The sequence below is a fragment of the Onychomys torridus genome, chromosome 8, assembly GCF_903995425.1.
Source record: "Onychomys torridus chromosome 8, mOncTor1.1, whole genome shotgun sequence".
NCBI classification, from domain to species: Eukaryota; Metazoa; Chordata; class Mammalia; order Rodentia; family Cricetidae; genus Onychomys; species Onychomys torridus.
The window spans coordinates 61,621,439-61,641,589 of NC_050450.1; the positions used below are offsets into that span (position 1 = coordinate 61,621,439).

At 50.4% G+C, this 20,151-nt stretch overlaps 1 protein-coding gene across 1 annotated transcript in view; it reads left to right on the forward strand.

Annotated features, from left to right (window-relative positions):
* The first annotated feature begins 1,805 nt into the window (after positions 1 to 1,805).
* Itgae (integrin subunit alpha E) overlaps positions 1,806 to 20,151 on the forward strand; it is a 47,825-nt gene continuing 29,479 nt past the window's right edge. The window contains exons 1-15 of the mRNA XM_036198222.1: positions 1,806 to 1,927; positions 10,110 to 10,207; positions 10,931 to 10,998; positions 11,319 to 11,436; positions 11,647 to 11,790; positions 12,446 to 12,561; positions 13,107 to 13,258; positions 14,016 to 14,169; positions 14,631 to 14,781; positions 15,208 to 15,275; positions 16,124 to 16,259; positions 16,872 to 17,011; positions 17,312 to 17,452; positions 18,064 to 18,288; positions 19,271 to 19,401. Of these exons, the coding sequence (XP_036054115.1) occupies positions 1,806 to 1,927; positions 10,110 to 10,207; positions 10,931 to 10,998; positions 11,319 to 11,436; positions 11,647 to 11,790; positions 12,446 to 12,561; positions 13,107 to 13,258; positions 14,016 to 14,169; positions 14,631 to 14,781; positions 15,208 to 15,275; positions 16,124 to 16,259; positions 16,872 to 17,011; positions 17,312 to 17,452; positions 18,064 to 18,288; positions 19,271 to 19,401 (1,964 nt within the window). The remainder of the gene's footprint in view (positions 1,928 to 10,109; positions 10,208 to 10,930; positions 10,999 to 11,318; positions 11,437 to 11,646; positions 11,791 to 12,445; positions 12,562 to 13,106; positions 13,259 to 14,015; positions 14,170 to 14,630; positions 14,782 to 15,207; positions 15,276 to 16,123; positions 16,260 to 16,871; positions 17,012 to 17,311; positions 17,453 to 18,063; positions 18,289 to 19,270; positions 19,402 to 20,151) is intronic.

Here is a 20,151-nt window from a genome sequence, read left to right on the forward strand (position 1 = left end):
GCATATTTCTAGTTTGTTTTTTTTTTTGTTGTTACTGATTTCAATTCTATTATGGTCACAGAACATATTCTGAATTGTCTTCATCTGTCAGTAAAGGATTGCTTTGTGATTCAGCATATTGGTCAATTTTGCCAAATCCTCTCACATGTGTTTGAAAAACACATTATTTTGCCATTGTTAGGAATGCATTCTAGTGTTGACTAGGTCAAGCTTGTCAGTTGATCAGATCTATATCCCTGATGCTCTGCTTTTGTCTGTTTTATGGCTACCTTGAAAATTTTGTTGAAGTATTGAAGACTCCTTTGGTTGTAATATCTGTAATGTTTTAAATCCAGTCAGGTTTTTGCCTTTTAGATTTTGAAGTGATGTTACTGGAGTCATATAGATTAAGAATCACTGTATCTTCCTTCTAAAGAAAAATAGGGTTATGTAATACACATCTTTCCATTCCTTGTACCCAAGGAAGCATAGTTTATAAATCTACCCTTGTATCATTGTTTTGATTTGCTCTTAAAAATCTCTACTAGAAAATAAAATTTATTTATTGGAAGATTATTTCCCCATTAATTTTCACATAAATATTGTATTGCATTATAGTCTATCAAATCCAAGATACCCAGACAATTTTTTCTGATAGCAAAGTATGTTAGTTGACAAAAGCCAAGAGCTTCATTGAATTTTATTTTTGTGGTGCTGGGAATTGAATTCAGGGCCTCACACATGCTAGACAGGTCCTCTGCCATTGATATTCATCCCTGGTTCTGGGCCAGGATGTTGGGATGTTGGGATATGTTTTTCTTTTTTTCTTTCTTTCTTTCTTTTTTTTTTTTTTTTTTTTTGGTCTTTTGAGACAGGGTCTCACTATGTAGCTCTGCCTATAGAACCACCATGCCTGGTTTGTCTCCACAGACTTTCATGAGAAATGTCATGCATATTGAAAAATTAAGAATTTAGAAGCTGGGTGGTAGTGTCACATGCCTTTAATCCTGGTACTCGGGAGACAGAGGCAGGTGGATCTCTGTGAGTTTGAGGCCAGCCTGGTCTACAGAGTGAATTCCAGAACAGCCAGGACTACACAGAGAAACCCTGTCTTGAAAAACAAAACAACAAACAAACAAACAACAACAACAACAACAAAACAAAAACAAAAACAAAAACAAAACAAAGTGTACAATACCACTCCTGGCCTTTTTTTGTTTTGTTTTTGTTTTTGTTTTTGTTTTTTTTGACAGGGTCTCACTTTGTAGAGCAGGCTGACCTTGAACTACATAGCACATAGCAATCCACTTGCCTGTGTCTCCCAAGTGCTGGTGTTCCATCATAGGAACACACGGTCACTTCATCCGCTCTCCCACTGATGCCATTTGGCTTGTTTCCAGTTCATGGTTGTTAAAGAACAAAACTCTATCATACATTCTTAGAAGGTATTTTTGAAGACGTCGTGTGTCCTCTTGGGTCACTTGAGGGGTATAGGCCTTCTCTGGGGCCTCTAGATCCCCGTTAAGTTTGGTGCAGATCACAGTATGAGCTATGATTTTCACTGGTGTGAAAAATCACAAAGCAGGAAGTGTAAGCAAGTGGGTGGTGTTCCTTAGAGGATGTCTTCCCTGAGACTGGAGCAGCTTGGTTTAGAATGGGGACCAGCACCCTGGGTCAGACCCCCTGACATCCATTCCCTTTCTAATGGGAAAGGCATTTGTGGAGGCGATGTTGACACCACAGGATCTGATGGGTTGATGGCAGGCACAGGTGCCCCAGCTTCAACAGTGCCTTTTCCACCAGATGTTTCTCTTTGGTTCGCAGGCATGAGGCCACTGGGAGCCTTCAATGTGGATGTGGTCTGGCCCTGGGTCACGGCACTGAAGCCAGGTGCACCTTCTGTGCTCAGCTCCCTTCTGCATCAAGACCCCAGCACCAACCAGACCTGGTAAGTGGGGCTACCACAGAGAAGGGTGAGGACATCTTGGGGCCCCCAAGATGCCTGAGATGCACCCCAGAGAAGGCTATGATATCCCACCCCATAGCCTGAGCAGCACTGCTTTCACTTTGCGAAGGACACAGCCAAAGGGAGAGAGGTAGGGCTGTGATCCCCAGACCAAGCTGTGGAAGTCACAGAGCCCCTGTCCTCTGCTTGTGCAGTTTCCTCTACGCTAGTTAGGGAAGGGACCTGAAATAACACTTGAACATGAAGTTCACCAAGGGTCTTTTCTGCCTTATAAATGTTACATGTATTCAACATAGTAAAGCTGGAGGGTGACAATAAATAAATAATTGAGGGAAACTGAAGGAAAATAGAAACTATGAGATGCATCCATAGAGACTGAGTTCATCGTTCTGGGGAAATCATGGCTCAGAGGCACCTCACTGTATTTGCTGGGCAAGCTTAGTGATGTGCTGAGCCCCGAGCCTCAGTTTCTCCCCTCCGACTGGTGATTTCCAGAACTCACAGGGTTGCTTGTAGGACTACTTGAGAAAATAGACTCAGAGGGCTTTCTTTATATGGGTTCTGGCCAAATTGAGCTATGCTAAACATTGCCTCGTGTCTTGAAAATATGGTCTGTATCCACCACCCCTGGCTGAGCAAGAACTGAGAGCGCCGTGCTGGTGAGGATGTGGTGAGATAGGAATGTGTAGGAGTGTGTTTGGCATTGTTGCCTTGGAGAACAGTATGGTCATGTCTGGTGGGCTGAGTTACACAGTGGCCTTTGGCTCAGCAGTTCCATCCCAGGTACCAGCTCTAGAGAGACACACAGGCAGGCCCATGCAAAAAAAAAAACAAATGTGCTGCTTGGAATTGAACCTAGGATCTTACAAATTCAAAGTATATACTCTACCCAGAGAACCCTGCCCCAGCCATATAGTTGGTATGTTGGTGTGTGTGTGTGTGTGTGTGTGTGTGTGTGTGTGTGTGTGTGTGTGTGTGTGTGTGTGTGTGTGTTGTTGAAAATTGAATGCAAGGCCTCGAGAATGCTAGGCCACTACTACTGAGCTTTGCTCCTGGCCCTGACATGAAGACATAGACAGTGGCTGTGTTTGTAACATCAAAGACCAGAAGAATTAAATAAGGTGTGACTGTATGAAATCGAAAGCAGGTCAAGTCAGTGAAACTAGCATTGTGTCCAGCCTAGAAATGTGAGATGAGAAGGCAGGTTATCATTCATTCCAAATACTGATGGAGCTCCTACCATGTGCTAAGCCCCACAATGTGCTAGGCCCTGGGAATGGAGCAGTAAGCAGAACAGACAGACACCCCCCATCCACCGCTTCCCACTCCCCAGTCCCTTTGGGTTCAGGTAGCCTCCATGTTGGTCAGGGACATAACAACAGGTCAAATATGCCTTCTAAAGATAGGGGTCATGCAGAGCGCTGAGGCAGGGGCAGATCTAGATAGAGGAGAAACTCTGTATGTACAGTTCTATCTGTGGTGGCCCATTTTGATTTCCTGTTTTTATAGTTAAGTTGGTTTAACATAGGTTCTTTTTCTTCCTTCCTTCCTTCCTTCCTTCCTTCCTTCCTTCCTTCCTTCCTTCATTCATTCCTTCCTTTCCTCCCTCCCTCCCTCCCTCCCTCCCTTCCTTCTTTCTCTCTCTCTCTTTCTTCTTATTCTTTTATCTATCTATCTATCTATCTATCTATCTATCTATCTATCTATCTATCTATCTTGAGACAATGTTTCTCTGTGTTTCCCTGGCTATCCTGGAATTCTCTCTGTAGACCAGACTGGCCTTGAACTCACAGAGATTAATTAGCCTTCCTCTGCCTCTCCAGTGCTGGGATTAAAGGTGTGCATCACCACCGCCTGGCTACATTTTTGTTCTTTTTCATGTTTTTGGGCTTGAACCCAGAACCTTTTGCATCCTAAGCAAATACTCTCTCTACCAATAAGCAACATGTCCTATAAGCAGTATTGCTTCATAGTCAGGACCCAGTTATGGTTCTTGGATTGTATATTGTGTCTTTTAATTTAAAGTAGTCATTCTTCCTTCCACCCTACCCCTTCCACCCTTGTAGGCAGAAGTTTCTCTCCCACCTGCTTGTTTCCAAATACATGCAGCCACTTCTTAAATAATTGACTCCGAGGCTTAATATTACTTATATATGCTCAGCTGGTAGCTCAGGCTTATTACTAACTAGTTGTTACACTTAAATTAATCCATAATTCTTATCTATCTTTAGCCATGTGGCTTGATACATTTTCTCAATGCGACATTCTCATCTTGCTTCCTCTGTGTCTAGCTGGAGACTCCTGACTCCGCCCTTCCTCTTCCCAGAATTCTAGCCTGGCTACTGCCAATCAGCATTGTATTAAACCAGTTCGAGTGACAAATCTTTACAGTGTACAAGAGCATCATCCCACAGCACACCCCCTTTTTGGGGGGAAGGAGCTTTGAGACAAGGTCTCACATAGCTCAGGCTAACCTCAAACTCCCAATTCTACTGTTACGGGATTATAGGTATGTACCACCTTGGTTAGCCTCTACCATTTTTTTTTTTTGAGACATAGTCTCTCTATGTATTCTGGGATGTCCTGTAGCTCTCTATGTAGACCAGGTTAGGATCTCAACCTCAAAGAGATCCTGGTGCATCTGTCTTCCCATGTTGGGATAAGTGTGTGCCACCAAGCCCAGCCCTCCACCACTTTTTCCCACAAAGGCCATAAGGCTTGTTTCTATGCTTGCTTTACCACAGAGCCAGGCTCAAGCCCAGCCTCAGGCCCCGCTCTTTACATTCTGCCTCATCTGCTTTGCTTCTTCTCAGTAATCAAGGGTTTTTTTTTTATTACATTTTATTTATTTATTTTATTTTGTGGGGGGGGGCATTGCCACCACATGTCTGTAGAGGTCAAAGGACAACTTGCCAGAGTCTGTTCTCTCTGTCCGTCATGTGAGTCCTGGGGATAGGACTCAGGTCATCAGGCATGGCAGTAGGTACCTTTATCTTGCCAGTATGGTTTTTGTTTTTGGTTAAGAGCAAAAGTGGGGGATGGGGAGCTGGAGAGATGGCTCGGTCATTAAGAGTGTTTAATTCTCTGTAGTTTAATTGACTCTAGTTTAATTCCCAGCACCCATGCCAGGGGACTCACCACTACCTGTAACTTCAGGTCCTAGGGGAACCAATATCCTCTTTTGGTTTCTGAGGTGATATGCTTGTGTTTTTATGTGCTGAGGTTTTCACATGCTCGCGCGCACACACACACACACCACACAAATAAAAAGTAAATAATAAATTAATCTTAAAAAAATAATTTGGAGGGGTGGTGTTGGGAATTAAACCCCGGGTCTCACATGTGCTAGGCAGCCCTCTGCCACTGATCTACACTCCCAGCCTGGGAGTTTTCTTTACACCTACCTGTGAAAGTGAGTCCAGGGTTGCAGCAGACTTTGAACAGAGACAGGCAAGAGCTCCTGGCTGAGCAGAACTGTACATAGAGATTAGCAGCTAGTGCAACAGCCCCCTCAGCCTTGGACAGTGCCCTGGCCATACCCACAAAGCGGGCTCAGACCCCTTTGTCAACCCTGGGTTTCTCATCGCTACAGTGAAAGGACTGAATATCATTGTTTATATTGTCAATGATGGATTTCTGTTGCTTATAGCCATGCACTCTTAACTGAAATACCAATATTGAAGTCCAAAATAGCAGGTGTCTATTGGCATAAATGGCTTGTAAGTCATAAGATCTCTGTTGGTGGAGTGGAGTTCATCAGTAGACTTAAGTGGTAATGGCAGGTGCATTTCATTTGCTCAACAAACATTTCTACAGTATCTGTTTGATGCCAGACAAAATTTGTGGGTTAAAACAGAGAGGGAGTCAGGGTGGTGGCATGCTTTTGAATCCCAGCACTCAAGCAGAGACAGGCAGAGCTCTGTGAGTTTGAAGCCAACCTGGTCTACATAGTGAATTCCAGGCCCTCTAGGGCTACATAGTAAGACCCTGTCTCCCACATTCCCCCAAAAGAGAGTGAGGTGTGGCTCTTGTCCTTGATAAGCTGATGGGCTCAAGAAAGATGCAGACAAGTCTCACAATGACAACAGCAACAGCTCTGGTGGGAGCCTCTGGTGCCTCTGGGAACTTGAACAAAGGTCATCTTCAGTGTCTGTACCAGGACTGGGGTGATCACAGTCAGCACAATAGGGGTGAGAGAAAAGAGTCCAGGCACAGGGAAGAGCTCGGCTAAAAGCCTGGGGCTACCCTGAGCAAGGGAAATGCTCAGTGGCTGAGACTGAGAGCCATAAAGAGTAAAATGGGAGAGGTGGGCAGTACCTTGTCACTGTCACGTGGAGGGTCTAGAAGAGCTAGATGGGTTTGAGGCAGGAACAGTGAGAATATTGTCAAAAGATTTTGGCTTTAGGAAGATGAATTGGAAGTTGATGTTTGGGTCAGGTGTGGTGGCGCACGCCTTTAATCCCAGCACTCGGGAGGCAGAGGCAGGCGGATCTCTGTGAGTTCCAGGACAGCCTGGTCTACCAAGTGAGTTCCAGGACAGCCAGGGCTGTACAAAGAGACCATGTCTAAAAAAGTCAAAACAACAACAAAGAGCACCAGGAAAGTCTCCTGGGAGCCCTGTGTTCTGCACCAGACACCTCCTCGTAGACAGTCACTGCCCCACCACCTTTGTGTGTCTGTCACACCACCTTTGTGTGTCTGTCGGTTAGTGCTGCCTTTATTTTATTTTATTTTTCTGAAGCTGAGGACCGAACCCAGGGCCTTGTGCTTGCTAGGCAAGCGCTCTACCACTGAGCTAAATCCCCAACCCCTCTGCCAGTTTTTTTAACTTGATATAAAATGAGACAAACAGACGGGCGGTGGTGGCACACGCCTTTAATCCCAGCACTCGTGAGGCAGAGGCAGGCAGATCTCTGTGAGTTTGAAGCCAGCCTGGGCTAGAGTGAGTTCCAGGAAAGGCACAAAGCTACACAGAGAAACCCTGTCTCAAAAAACCAAAAAAAAAAAAAAAAAGAGAGAGAGAGAGAGAAGAAGAAGAAGAAGAGAGAGACAAACAGAACCCACTCCACCCAGCAACCCTCCAACAGCATTGGGTCCTTCAGCCCCATTAGTGGTGCGGTCTGAGGCTGGAGTTTTGCATGGTATGCACAGCACTGATGGTGAGCATGTGGGCAATTTGTCACTTCAACTCTGCAGACAGGTGTATTTATTTCATCAGGCCTACAAAGGGAGGTTGGGTTTGCATTTTGTTTTCCAAACTGTTTGCACTACACAGATGATTTCTAGTCAAGTTATCTGTGACCATCTCCACCACCACCACCACCACCTCCCACCACTACCCCAGCAGGTGTCCCTTACAAGTCCCAGGCTCACAGACTTAATTCCCCCTTCCTTAGAGGCCCAAGGGCCAAGGTAGATGAGAAGGGAGTATTTGCATCTAAAGCCCCCAATGCCTAGAGTGCTGGGAGTTGTCAAGAGATTGGGGACCTAGTGGGGTTCATGAACACCTCCCTGAATACCTGCTAAGGCAGAGGAGGGCTAGGAGGTTTGCAGCGTCAGTAGGAGGATGTGGTGGAGACAATTCTGGGTTTCTGGGCCTGCTGCAGAGGGCAGGAAATGAGCCAATTGACTGGCCTAGCTTGCTGTAGAGAGAAGAACAGGCTGCTATTCACTCCCATCCCCAAGGTGAGGGTAACATGTCCCTCTTAACTTTCTTGTGCTTTCTTAAATATGTCGGACTAAGTAAGACTGCCAGTATCCCCGTCTGTCACTGCTGCAGGAGGTGGGTCGTAAGCAGGTCTTCCCCCAGAGGATTTGGGGATGCCTCTAGGAAGACAGACCATTAGATCTGAAAGGAGGCGGGAGCTGGATTAGATGTTCTGGGGCTGCAGCCAGTCCAGAGTGAACCAGGGAACCTGGGGCTGTCAGTAGATGGATGGATGGTCCTCTGTCCCAGCTGGTCAGTCTGTGTTTAGCTGGTTTGCTAACCACTGACTCAGCAAACCTGGAGGCCGCCAGCCATAAAAAGGAGGAGGGGGAGCAGCACAGACTGGGCCTCAGGCCACAGAATTGCACACTTGAAATGTGACTGGCCATCTTGGGGATGTGCGGTATACAGCCTGCGTAGCTGCGCGTGTGGTCTCTTGGGAACTTGTAGCCAAGGTGGGAACGATGGCTGGATATGGGAGTGGGTATCTAGGAGTTAGGGGTTATTAGAGGCTTGAAGGGGGTCAGGTTGTATCTTCCTTTGGGAAGGTTCCTGTGGAGCTGGTGCCTGGGAAGGTTGTTCTGCAGGAGAAGGGAGTCAAAGGCACCACAGGTGGAGGGCTGAAGATGGGGGACAGCCATGCTGTTCAGATGGTCTGAGAGAAAACACCATTATGAACACACCTACCATTGGAAGCAGGAGGGAAGGTACAGGGGCCAGGACAGCCTGGGGAGAGAGGCGGAGTTATTGGTCAGTGACCTGATTTGGAGACTCAGGCACACCTTGGTCTGCTACTCTTCTGTCCAACCCTTTGGATCGACCCCTCAGCTATTGCCTGTATTGTCATGGAAGCCATTTAACAAATTTTACTGAACCCCTACACTGTGCAGGGCAATGTTCTAGGCCTCGGGAACTGCGTGATGGACAAGTTAGATAAGACTGTTGGGGAGCTCACTTAGTGGACGAGACAGATGATAAGTAGTTAAATAAGGAGGCAAGCTGCTCTCCGGTGGTTCTGAGCAGGAAATCATGAGAAGCAGTTATCACTAGGGTGTGAGGTGGGGCTGCTTAGAGAAAGCAGTATCAGTGGGCGACAATTAAGCAGGGCACAGGGATGGGAATGAACCATTTTAGGAAGTGAGAGGCCAGGGTTCCGGGCAGAGAGGACAGCCCAGCCAGAGGGCTGGAGGCAGGAAGGGACCAGGACCTAAAGTTTGATAAAGGATCACAGCAAACATCTACAGGTCTTTCTCTGGGGGAGCAGGGCAGATTGGAGAGGTAGAGATGGAGTCAAATCCTGCCTTGGCTATGGGCTGTGATGAGGGGTTTAAAAACAAGAAGACAAGGAGGGAAGTGGGTCAGTGGCAGAGCACTTGCCTGGCATGCACAGGCCCTGGGTTCGATCTCAGCGACACCACAAAGGAAAACCAAAGATCCCTGGTCCTTATTCTAAGCTGGGTGTGGTGGTGCACGCTTCAATCCCAGCACTCAGGAGGCAGAGGTAGGTGGATCTCTGTGTTTGAGGCCGGCCTGGTCTACAGAGTGAGTTCCAGGACAGCCAGGGCTACACAGAGAGACTCTAAAATAAATAAATAAATAAAAGAAAAGGTGTCTAGTGGTAAGAGCTGAGGAAGTAGAAGCAGCAGCCCAGGTCTGCCCCTCCCCCTGGGCTGACTTCTCCTCCAGCCCACCACAGCCACATCGTGACCTTTTAAAAGCACAGACTAGTCATGTGCTTCCCCTTTACAAAGCCCTCCAGAGCTTCCTGTCACCACCACGGAGTCCTTGGACTTGGTTCACTTTTACCAGGGCAATCTTCAGATCCCTTTCCCTACCACTTTGTTTCCAACCCCAGTTAGAAGTGCTCGCTCACCCTCTGTCTCCGGCCAGCCAAGCCCCAGGCCCCACCCAGCAATGTGGACGGTGAGAATGTTTAAGCGGACACTGTCCCCTCTGCCATCTTCTTCGACTTGGGTTGGGGGACAAGAGGTTTGCAGCAGGATTGACATCTGCTCAGGCTGTCTTCATGAAGTCCCTAAAACACTAGTTCTTAGTTGGGAAACACTAAGGCCAGATGGGTCACACACTGCAGCCAGCTTTGCCCCTCAAGGGACCGGCAGTGTGACTAGTGACTTCCTGGTTCCCTCATTCCATCCCACAGGACAGCAATCTTTTCTAACCACCAGATGTGCTCCAAACTCTGTCAGGGTGTGTGGTAGACAGTCAGGGGTTACAGGCAGTCAGGGGTTACATTGAACTGTTTTCCTGCTTGGAGCCCCATAGAAGTAAGTGCCTTCTCCACAATGCTGAGTCTGGAGGCCTGGGCTAGACAGCTGTCTGTCTTTCTCAGGTCTGGGCCTCCTCCTCAGTCAGGAATAGGAAGACAGGACCTGAGCAGGCAGGGAGGGGAAAGGAGCCCTCAGCCAGCCTGTCTTTGCTGTCTGCCCTCCCACTCAGCCTCCTGGTCACCAGGCACAGTACCAAGAGGACGTCAGCACCCCTGCATCGATGTGCCATATCCATCACTCCGGGTGACATCGATTGCCATCCAGTAGGTAAGCCAACCCCACCTCCGAAGCATGCTCCTCAGGACACCTTCCTAGGCATCTCACATATCCCAGCCCAAACCATTCCAATTCCAGTCCTGCTTGATCTAGCCCTACCACCCCTGGCCTCCAGCCCCACGGTGAGCTTCTCTCCCCAAAGCCCAGGCCCATACCATCCTGCCTCTCCTGATACAGTCCTAATGATGGATCTGGAGTCAACACTCACTGTCATTACGTGCCTGGCACTCTGTTAAGTAATATATTCATGTTTTTATGTGACTCTGTGTGTGTTCACATGTAGTTGGGCATGCATATGTGCTGAGGCTTATGGCTGACTTTGGGAATCTTCCTGGACCCCCACTCCCCATATATGTATGCATTCAGGTCCAGGTCCAACAGCCACCCCCTCAGCCTTAACTCAGAGCTCACAGACACCTTCAGCCTACTGCCCCCAACACACACACACACACACACACACACACACACCAGGAGCTCCTTGAGAAGCCCCAGGTGGCAGTCATTTCTGAATCCCCATCTCTGCACCAGGGTCTTTGGTAAATGGTAAATGGTAAATAAATGGGGCTTCACAGGGACTACATCCTGGCATGCCCAACTTACTCTGGTCTGTGGAGCCCTCAACCCCAGTAGCTAGAGGCTGCTGACTGACATCAGCAGCCCTGTGTCCCTGACCTCCCAGAATCCCTTTCTCCTTCCCTACCCAAACTGTTTCAGAGCACATCTATATGCCGAAGGGCAAGTACCAGGGTGTGACAGTGACCCGGAATCACCATGGTGTTTTGGTAAGTACACAGGCAGGAGAACAAAGGGCCTCAGGGAGGCTGGTGCTGGCCCCTGTGGGTGATGATGGTTGTCAATCATGTTGCTATGATGCCACCTATCTGGTTTGGCCATCTACACAGATGCCAAGTCTGACCCAGCATCCATGGACTGCATTTTTGACCCTAGCAACTGACTCCTGACCCTGAGGAGGGAGGCAGCGGTTCCAATGTCCTCTATGTAGTTCAGTCACTGCGTTCTGGAATGGGGGATGACAGTGACTGTGACTAGGGAATATGGTGCTGACTCGGCCTGCCTGCTCCTTCTTTTTGCCTTTTCCCAGGTATGCATTCAGGTACAGGCCCGGCAGCTCAGCAGTCTTAACTCCGAGCTCACAGGTACCTGCAGTCTACTGAGCCCCAGCTTGGACCTCCAGACCCATGCCAGCTTCTCTAACCTCGGTAAGGAATGGAGATTCTCTGGCCTTGGGCAGCCATAAAGGGATTCAGGAAGAAACACTAGCTCACAGCAGAGGCTGCTAGACACTGAGGCCCAGATCGGGACAAACAGGCTCAGGGTCCTTGTCAGGACAGAGCTAAGGGTGCCTTGGGGGCAATCCCAGGGCATGGAGGTTTCATCTGACTCTGTGTCTTCTCTGTATGTTCTTGAAGAAGGACTCCTGGATCCAGGCACCCATGAGGACCCTGGCGACTACATAAACGAAGGAGGCAGCATGGGGGGGGATAAGAAACTAGCCAGAGGACCCCGGGCAGCGGAAGAGGAAGAGGAGGAGGAGGATGAAGAGGAGGAAGCTGGTGAGAAGAGGCAGATCAGGTGCCTCCATAATGAACTCGCAGGCTAACGGCCTCTGGGATCAAGATGTGTTCAGATCTAGGAGATGGGGGACAGTGGCTGGGGAACAGCGGTTAGGTCCTATAGGTATGGCAAGTCCCAGCTTCTGTCTCCTCCTTTTTTTTTTAAACATGTATTTGTTTGCGTGTTTGTTCATTGTGCATGGGCATGGGTGTGCTCACGCACCAGACACACACCTGTATCACAGCACACATTGGGGGGTTAGAGGGCAACTTGCAGGAGGGTTCTCTCCCTTTTTACTATGTAAGTCTCAGGGATCAACCTCAGGTCATCGGGCTTGGCAGCAAGCTCCTTTACCAGCTGAGCCATCTACCTGGCCCTGCTCACCTTAGAGGTGGGGAAATTGAGGCCTCCCAAATGGGAGTGAGTCCCATAGTAGTCAAAGCCTGGGTCTGGATCTCTCTTTGTCTTTAAGGAAAGAACTCCCATGTTCAGGAGCTTCCTGGCTTCTTCCCTGAACTGAACCACAGGGACTGAGTATTTTGTGTATGTGTGTGGGTATGTGACGGGGCGGTGCCTGACAGGGCAGAACATGCTGCTCTTCCTCCTGGCCCGAATCTCATACCCACTCCCGATCTGCCCCTTTACCTTCACCAGGCACCGAGATTGCTATTGTTCTGGACGGCTCGGGAAGCATTGAGCCCGAAGACTTCCAGAGGGCCAAAGATTTCATCTCCAACATGATGAGGAACTTCTATGAGAAGTGTTTTGAGGTGGGCTCCCTGGAGGGCTGAGCTCTTGTCACCTGTCATCTGTGTCTATGTGACGCCTTCAGAACAACCACCCTTCATTTGCTCATAGCTCTTCAGGTGTTTGTGCTGAACTCAGCTGGGTGACTCTTCGTCAGGTTTGCCTGGAGCTACCATGCAGCCATAAGCATCTGCTTGCTTGACTGGGGATGGGTGGTCTGAGATGGCTCTACTCATTTGTGATAGTCATGCATCTCCAGAAGGCCAGCCCAACCTTTTCATGCACCAATGCCCCAATACATGCATTTGCTAGTGTCCCACTGGACATTAAGAAAGCTACACGGCAGATCCTGTAGTCGATATAGAGGGGTTGTCATGGGGATGTGGATTCAAGGGGAAATCACTCTCCTCTGCCTGTGCCTGCCTAGAGATTCCCTTTGCATTCACAGCTCCTTCTGTCAGGGTTAACAGAGCAGAGGAATGGCTTCTTCCTGCGTTTCCAAGAGAAGCCCGTTGGGACAGGGGTGTCTACAGTCTGATGACCCCCTCCATCTCACTCTGCTCTCCAGTGCAGCTTTGCCCTGGTGCAGTACGGGACAGTGATCCAGACTGAGTTTGATCTTCGAGACAGCCGGGACGTTATGGCTTCCCTCGCCAGAGTTCAGAGCATCGTTCAAGTGAAGAACGTCACTAAGACTGCCTCAGCCATGCAGCATGTCCTGTGAGTGGGATGCCTGCTGGAGGTTCTGTGGCATGGTGTCTGGAGGAGTGGCCTGCGCAGAACTGTGGGGGGAAGAAGTTAGGATGTCGAGAAGTGCTGTCACTTCTAACATGCTGTCGACAACACAAATCTTTGCTTCTTAGGATTCTGTGAGGATTAAAGAGCTAAAATAGATTCGATATTTATGATAATGCCTGGTGCATAAGTCCCATAGAAACCAGGCATTGATGATACATGTCTGTAATGCCAGCACTCAGGAGGCTGGACAGATGTGCCTCAAAACCCCAAAAGTGAGTTTGAGGCTAGTCTGACTTACATAGCCAGTCCCAGGATAGCCACGGGCTACATAGAGAAACCCTGTCTCAAAAATAAAAATAAAAACAACAACAACAAAAACAACCCAAAAAGACCCAAACCAAAAAAAAAAAAAAAAAAACCCACAAACCCCAAAAGTACACATTTTTATAGAAGTGAAATAATCATAAAATAAAAAATATTGCCTGTTCTTTCAACCTAAAATTCCATACTGTGCACACATAAAAGGGGCAAACACAGTGCTCTTACTGTGCGGAGCAGGTGTGGTAAGTGCATCGTGTGGCTTATGCCTTGCTGTGTGAAGTAAGGGCCAAATCCACCCTTTTCTAGGCCTTTATTCCCCATCTGGAGGGCTCCTTAACTCTCCAGTTCAAGCAGGTAAAAGCTTGCCCAGAGCCCAGACACCCCTTTGGAAGACTGTCTTTATTCTTTCTCTGTTAAGAGACAACGTCTTCATTCCAAGCCGTGGCTCCAGAAAGAAAGCATCGAAGATCATGGTGGTGATCACTGATGGTGACATATTTGGGGACCCTCTCAACCTGACAACTGTCATCACCTCCCCAAAGATGCAGGGAGTTGAGCGCTTTGCCATTGGGGTAAGAGCCAAGAGCTGAGAGGCAACCCCTGGCTCTGTATAGCTCTGGAGGAATCAGATGGAGACTTTTGGAAGCAGTATATCCAAACCCTCTCTGTTCATAGACACACCTCTTCTCCTGGTCCTATATGCCCCCCCCCCTTATTGGGTCCTACAGGAGGCTCATCCTGAGGTGGGCGTAGCTCACTGGCTGAGCAGGATGGGGAAAGCCTGTACAAATGTTCCTAGAGAGATGGTGTTGAGCAGAGTCCTAGCAGCTAACATGAACAGTTGGCCTTATGCACAGGGAGGGTTGTCAGGCTCAGTAGGCAGAAGGGTTGGCATGCATGAGGATGCCAGGTGTGTCAGGAACACACTGCCCAAAGTGGAGCTTTGTTGGGGGTGAAGGGACAGTGAGCAGGGAAGGAAGGAAGAAGGGAGGAGATGGTGATGGATCTCTCACTGACTGGGGCCTCTGTCCAGGTGGGCAGTGTATTTGAGAAGGTTAAGACTGACAGAGAACTGAAGCTGATTGCCTCGGACCCCAAAGAGACCCACACTTTCAAGGTGACCAACTACACGGCTCTGGACGGGCTGCTGAGCAAGCTGCAGCAGAGCATCATCCATATGGAAGGTGAGGGCTCCCACAGGCTTTCTGAGAGCCCCTCAGCATTTGGCAGGACATCCTCCCCCAGACCAACTCCCCCTGACCCTGAACGCCTCCCTGAGCCACAGGTGTTAATCTCTAAAATGGCAATAGCATCCCCAATCCTCCTTGCCTCCCAGAATCTATGAAGATCTGCAGAAGCAGTGGTAGAAAAACAATGAAGACTGACCCATAGTCCCAACAGGAGCTCACGGCTGAGGCCCAGGAAGGGAGTGTGGACTGCCCAGGCCTAGCCAGCCAGTACTTGCTTAAGCATGACCCAGATCTCTGCTCTCAGCTCAGTGTAGCAGTCCACCAAATATTCATCCCTTTGGAGGCCCAGCTGGCCCCTCCTGGACATGCCTCACCCTGCCTGTTGGCACAGAGTGTCTCACCAGCTTCCTTGACTTCCAGGCACAGTTGGAGATGCCCTTCAATACCAACTCGCACAGACTGGCTTCAGCGCCCAGATCCTGGACAAGGTTTGCGGCCCACTCAGCACAGTCAGGGTCCCCAAGATGTGCCACCACCAGGCAATGAGGGGCTCCCAGCTCATAGTTACCCTGTGGGGGAGTCTCTGGAGGAGCCACTTTAGAAACAGAGAGACCATCTGCTAGCTTTCCCTATCTGGACCATTGAGATAGATAAAAAGACGGTGAGTTTACTCTAGGAGGTCACTTCGTGTGCTAAAAGGATTGAGCCATTCTCTTAGCTGTAAGTACTGAGATTTGGCCTTGGTGGCAAGCCCACCAAGGTGTGTCAGGAAAGCATGTGGTTTGTGTGGGAGAAGAGGAAGCGGAGAAGGAAGGGGACGAGATGGAATGCTCACTAATAGGACCTCTGCGCAGGTGAGAGCTGAAGTCAGGCACCCCAGTGCAAATGGGGCCTCGTCCACCAACAGGCACAGCACCTTCACACAGCACAGGCGACAAAGTGGGGGTTTCTGAGTACTATAATGCTCAATCATACTTTTTTTTTTTTTTTGGTTTTTCGAGACAGGGTTTCTCTGTGTAGTTTTGGAGCCTTTCCTGGAACTCACTTGGTAGCCCAGGCTGGCCTCGAACTCACAGAGATCCGCCTGCCTCTGCCTCCCAAGTGCCGGGATTAAAGGCATGTGCCACCACCACCTGGCCTCAATCATACTTTTTTTAAATGCTCAATATCTGGGTCCCTCGGTGCCTTCTGGAGCAGACTCATGAAAACAGAGCAGAAGCCCAGTCTTTGCCATATCATCTTCCTGACCACTGAATGCCCTCTTTGTCCAGGAAGTCTTGCTTCCCTGGCCCCTGGATCACTCCCACTCATGTGATGCCCTCTGGGTCCTCTGCAGGGACAGGTGTTGCTTGGCACTGTGGGAGCCTTTAATTGGTCCGGGGGTGTGCTGCTCTATGACACACAGCGTGGTCGGGGCTGCTTCCTAAACCAGACAGTCGAGGACTCTGGGGCTGCACAGTACGGCTACCTTGGTAAGGGCAGGGTCTGGTGGATGCAGATGGAATGAGCGTGGGGCCCAGTGGTGGCTAGGAAGAGAGGGCTCTGGAGGAGAGCAGGAGGGTGAAGGTGAAGCCTGTAGGCTGGGTGCGGGTCGAGGGGGGCCTGGATGGGGAAGGTGGAGCCCGGAGTGCAGTGAAACCTAGCAGATGGATATAGGGTGAGGGTGGGTCCTGGAGCTGGACACTTGGAAGCTACATTGACCCAGGGACAATGCAGTCTGGGACACGGAGGCTGCTGGCTGGTATGCACATTAGGATTCCTGGAGGAGACAGGCTATGGTCAATCTCATGGGTCACTTGCAATCAGGCGATCAGACCTCAGTTAGAGACCCTGAGATTGAAAATTAGGGATGAAGAGAGGATGGCCTGGACCTCTGAATAAGAGGGAATTGGGACATCTCTGTTAATAACAGCAAGGGGTATCCCCCCAGCCTTCATCCTCACATACAGTGCTCGTGTGCGGAAGGGGTACGGTGTACCACACATGGGGACATATGTGTCACTGTCGAGGTGGGAACTCATGGCTGGGAGGATAGAGTTGGAGGTGAGGAGCAACTGTTTGTGGTCACACCACTCTGGCTCCAGGTTATTCAGTGGCAGTGCTACACAAGGCCCGCGGCTTCTCCTACGTGGCAGGGGCTCCACGGTACAAGCTCCGTGGGGCTGTGTTTGAGCTCCAAAAGGACAGAGAATCCACCTTTGTGCGACGGATGGAGGGAGAGCAGGTACCTCCTGGAGAAGTCACCTTTCCATCAGTAGGAGCCCTGGGGCCCTGGGGAGATGGGTGGATGGGCCCACCCTGGGCAAGGTTCAGGCCTGAATGTACTTTAGTGGCCCTCATATCTGCTCAATGGTCTCCCTCCGTGGAGACTCGGCTGTTCACCCCTAATCCCCTGTGATACCAGAGATCAGATGGATCCGAAAGCCCCAGTGGGTGCTCCGGGAAGACCATAGGCATCGGGTCTATGAAGGTGGAAGGCGGGTGTCCCCGTCCTCAGGAGTGCTGAGTTCCTTTTGGGCTGTAGATGGGGTCCTATTTTGGCTCTGAGCTGTGCCCTGTGGATATTGACATGGATGGAACCACAGATTTTCTGCTGGTGGCTGCTCCGTTTTATCACATCCATGGAGAAGAAGGCAGAGTCTATGTGTACCATGTGCACGAACAGGTGAGAGTGTTCGGCCCCATGAGCTTGCCAAGGCTGTACCTGCTCAGGTAGCAGAGGTTGGATGAGCCCTGGCTTGACATCTGTTTGGCAACAGTGGGCAGTGGCGGTGGGTGTTCAGGGGGGCATAGCTGTCCCCTTTTAGACAGCCAGGGAGCGTGGCTGTCTCCCTGTTTCTTACCCGGGTGGTTGTTGGTAGTATCTGTCGTAATTGTCCAGTAGAGAGAGCGCTTGCCCTGGTCTCCCTTGCTCCTCGCAGTAACTGTGGGAATGGTTCTCACTCTTACATTACCGGTGCAGAGTCTGGGGTTCAGTGAACTAGCTAGTGATGCTGGGTGTGGGGGAGCTGCAACTGGACCTTAGGCCTCTCTATTGCTAATACAGCAATGTGTGAGAACAGAGGGGGCAGGTCCTGAACTTGGGGCAGGCTCCAGGTCCTGAACTTCAAGATAGGAAGACCCCGTTTTAGTACAGGCTCAGGTCCCTTGTCTTTTCTCAGCCTTAGACTCCTGCTGGGGAGTGGGAACCAGGGAGGGCGAATGGCTTCTGGGCGGCCCCGGGATGGTTGCCCTGCACACCTTTCTTGGGGACCGAGCTGTTGGTTCACTTTGCAGGGTGCTTCCTTCTCCTTGGCATACACACTGAGCGGGCATCCTGGGCTCACCAACAGCCGCTTCGGCTTTGCCATGGCAGCCGTGGGGGACATCAATCAAGATAAATTCACAGATGTGGCCATTGGGGCCCCCATGGAGGGCTTTGGGGCAGGTGATGGGACCAGCTATGGCAGCGTGTACATCTACAATGGACACTCAGATGGCCTCCGTGCCAACCCTTCCCAGGTGACTCTACAGGCTCTTTCCTGCTTCTTCCCTGGGGTTCAAGCCTCCCACAGATAGAATGAGCAGGGCTCTGAGTCAGCCTCCATCCTAAGAGCTGGGCTAGCCTCTGGTGGTAGAGAATGCCAGTGAAGGCCAGAAGTCACAGGGGTAGGGGGTGGAGGGTTCCAGACCAGACCTCCTCCAAACCCTCCAGGCAAGGAGAAGGTGGGGCCTGGTTTACTTTCCTGGCCTGTGTCTCTGCTTTGTCACTGCTGACCATCAACCTACTTCAGGTTCCCTCCTCTCTGCTTCTTCTTTCATCTCTGGTTCTTGTCTTATCCAGCACCTCCTTGTTCTGGCTCCTCCCCTCCTTCAGCTGCTTCCTAAGCACCTCCCCCAAGCTGGTCCCCGGGGCCTCTTCCTGTTGCACATCGCAGTCCACAAGCCCCTTCTTCCAGAAAACTGATGCTCCTGTGCACCCATATCCCCCCACCCTGCTCCTCCACACCGGATGCACAGGAGAGCCTCCCAGCACCTTGATACACACCGGGATGCATAGCCTGTCCGCCACCACATCCTAGTAATTCTAGCTCTGCACCACCACCACTACCACCCTACACACACCATGGCATCAGCTTAGGCCTTCCATCCCTTCCCCGGGGGCCCAGCTCCCACCTCCAGCCCATCTTCTCCCTGTGCCTCCAGGGATGCTTCTAAACAGAGAGCCTGGTGAAGTTACTCTTCCAAAGAGCCTTTCCTGATGCCCCCAGGCCAGCCCACATCAAGTCTCCGTGCACTCACATCCCTTTACCCCCTTCTACCCCACCTGACCCCCTGCACTGAGCCTTCGCTGTGTTCTCCGCACTCTGCTCTTTCCCTCCGCTTGTCCTTCGGGGCTCCACCCAGTTATCACTTTCCCAGAGACAGTTCCCGGCCCTGGGTGGGAGGCGGGTCATGCTGCAAAAAGAAACAGAAGGCGAAGCTTCTCTTTCTCCTTCCACAGCGGATCAGAGCCTCCTCTGTGGCCTTGGGACTCCGCTACTTCGGCATGTCTGTAGCTGGTGGTTTAGATTTCAATGGTGATGGCCTGGCTGACATCACGGTGGGCTCTCGGGACCGGGCAGCTGTGCTTCGGTAGGGGTCTCCCCTGACTTCCTGTGACTCAAGCCCCAGCCTTTACCCCTTGTTCTACACTCAGTGGGTCCTGCAGATTCCAAGTGCCAAGGGAGGGGGGGAAGTATGGGGAAGGGGCACAGCTTCTGAGGTCTGCCTGGGCGAGACCTCTGAAGCACTCAACAGTATGACTGTGGGTGGGCTACTGAATTCTAAGTCTCAACTTTCTTATCTACAATTGGGAATAATGACAGTGCCTGCCTTACAGGAATGGGAGGAAAATATGTGAGAAAATACCAGGAGATAGATAGCACAGTGCTGGGGCTGGGGAGCTGTGGATTTCAGAGCCCCTGGATTCTACCTTCAGGCAATTTTCAGTCCCGGGGCTAGAGCCCCTGTTTACACAACCCTCTCCCGAGAGTCCCACACCTGTTGTCTGCTCACCACCATCTCCAAGTGAACAAGCCTCCAAATGGAGCGCCTACTCTTCCCACCTTCCAATCCCCCTCGGCTCCTGTCTCATCAAATGGTGCTGTATCACCCACCTAGAGGGTGAGGACTACATTCTAGGACAGGGCCTGTTGGCATGGGCCTGTAACCTCAGCTACTCGGGAGTAGGCAGGTAGGTCACCAGCTCAAGGCCCTCTGGGCTACAGAGGACAAAAGCTCTCCGTAAGCTTCCTCTTCATCCGTCCTCCATCCGTTTTATTAACTGCTACTCCAAAACACCTCCCAGCACAGGGGGCTGTCATCTCTCTCCAGGACCACCAC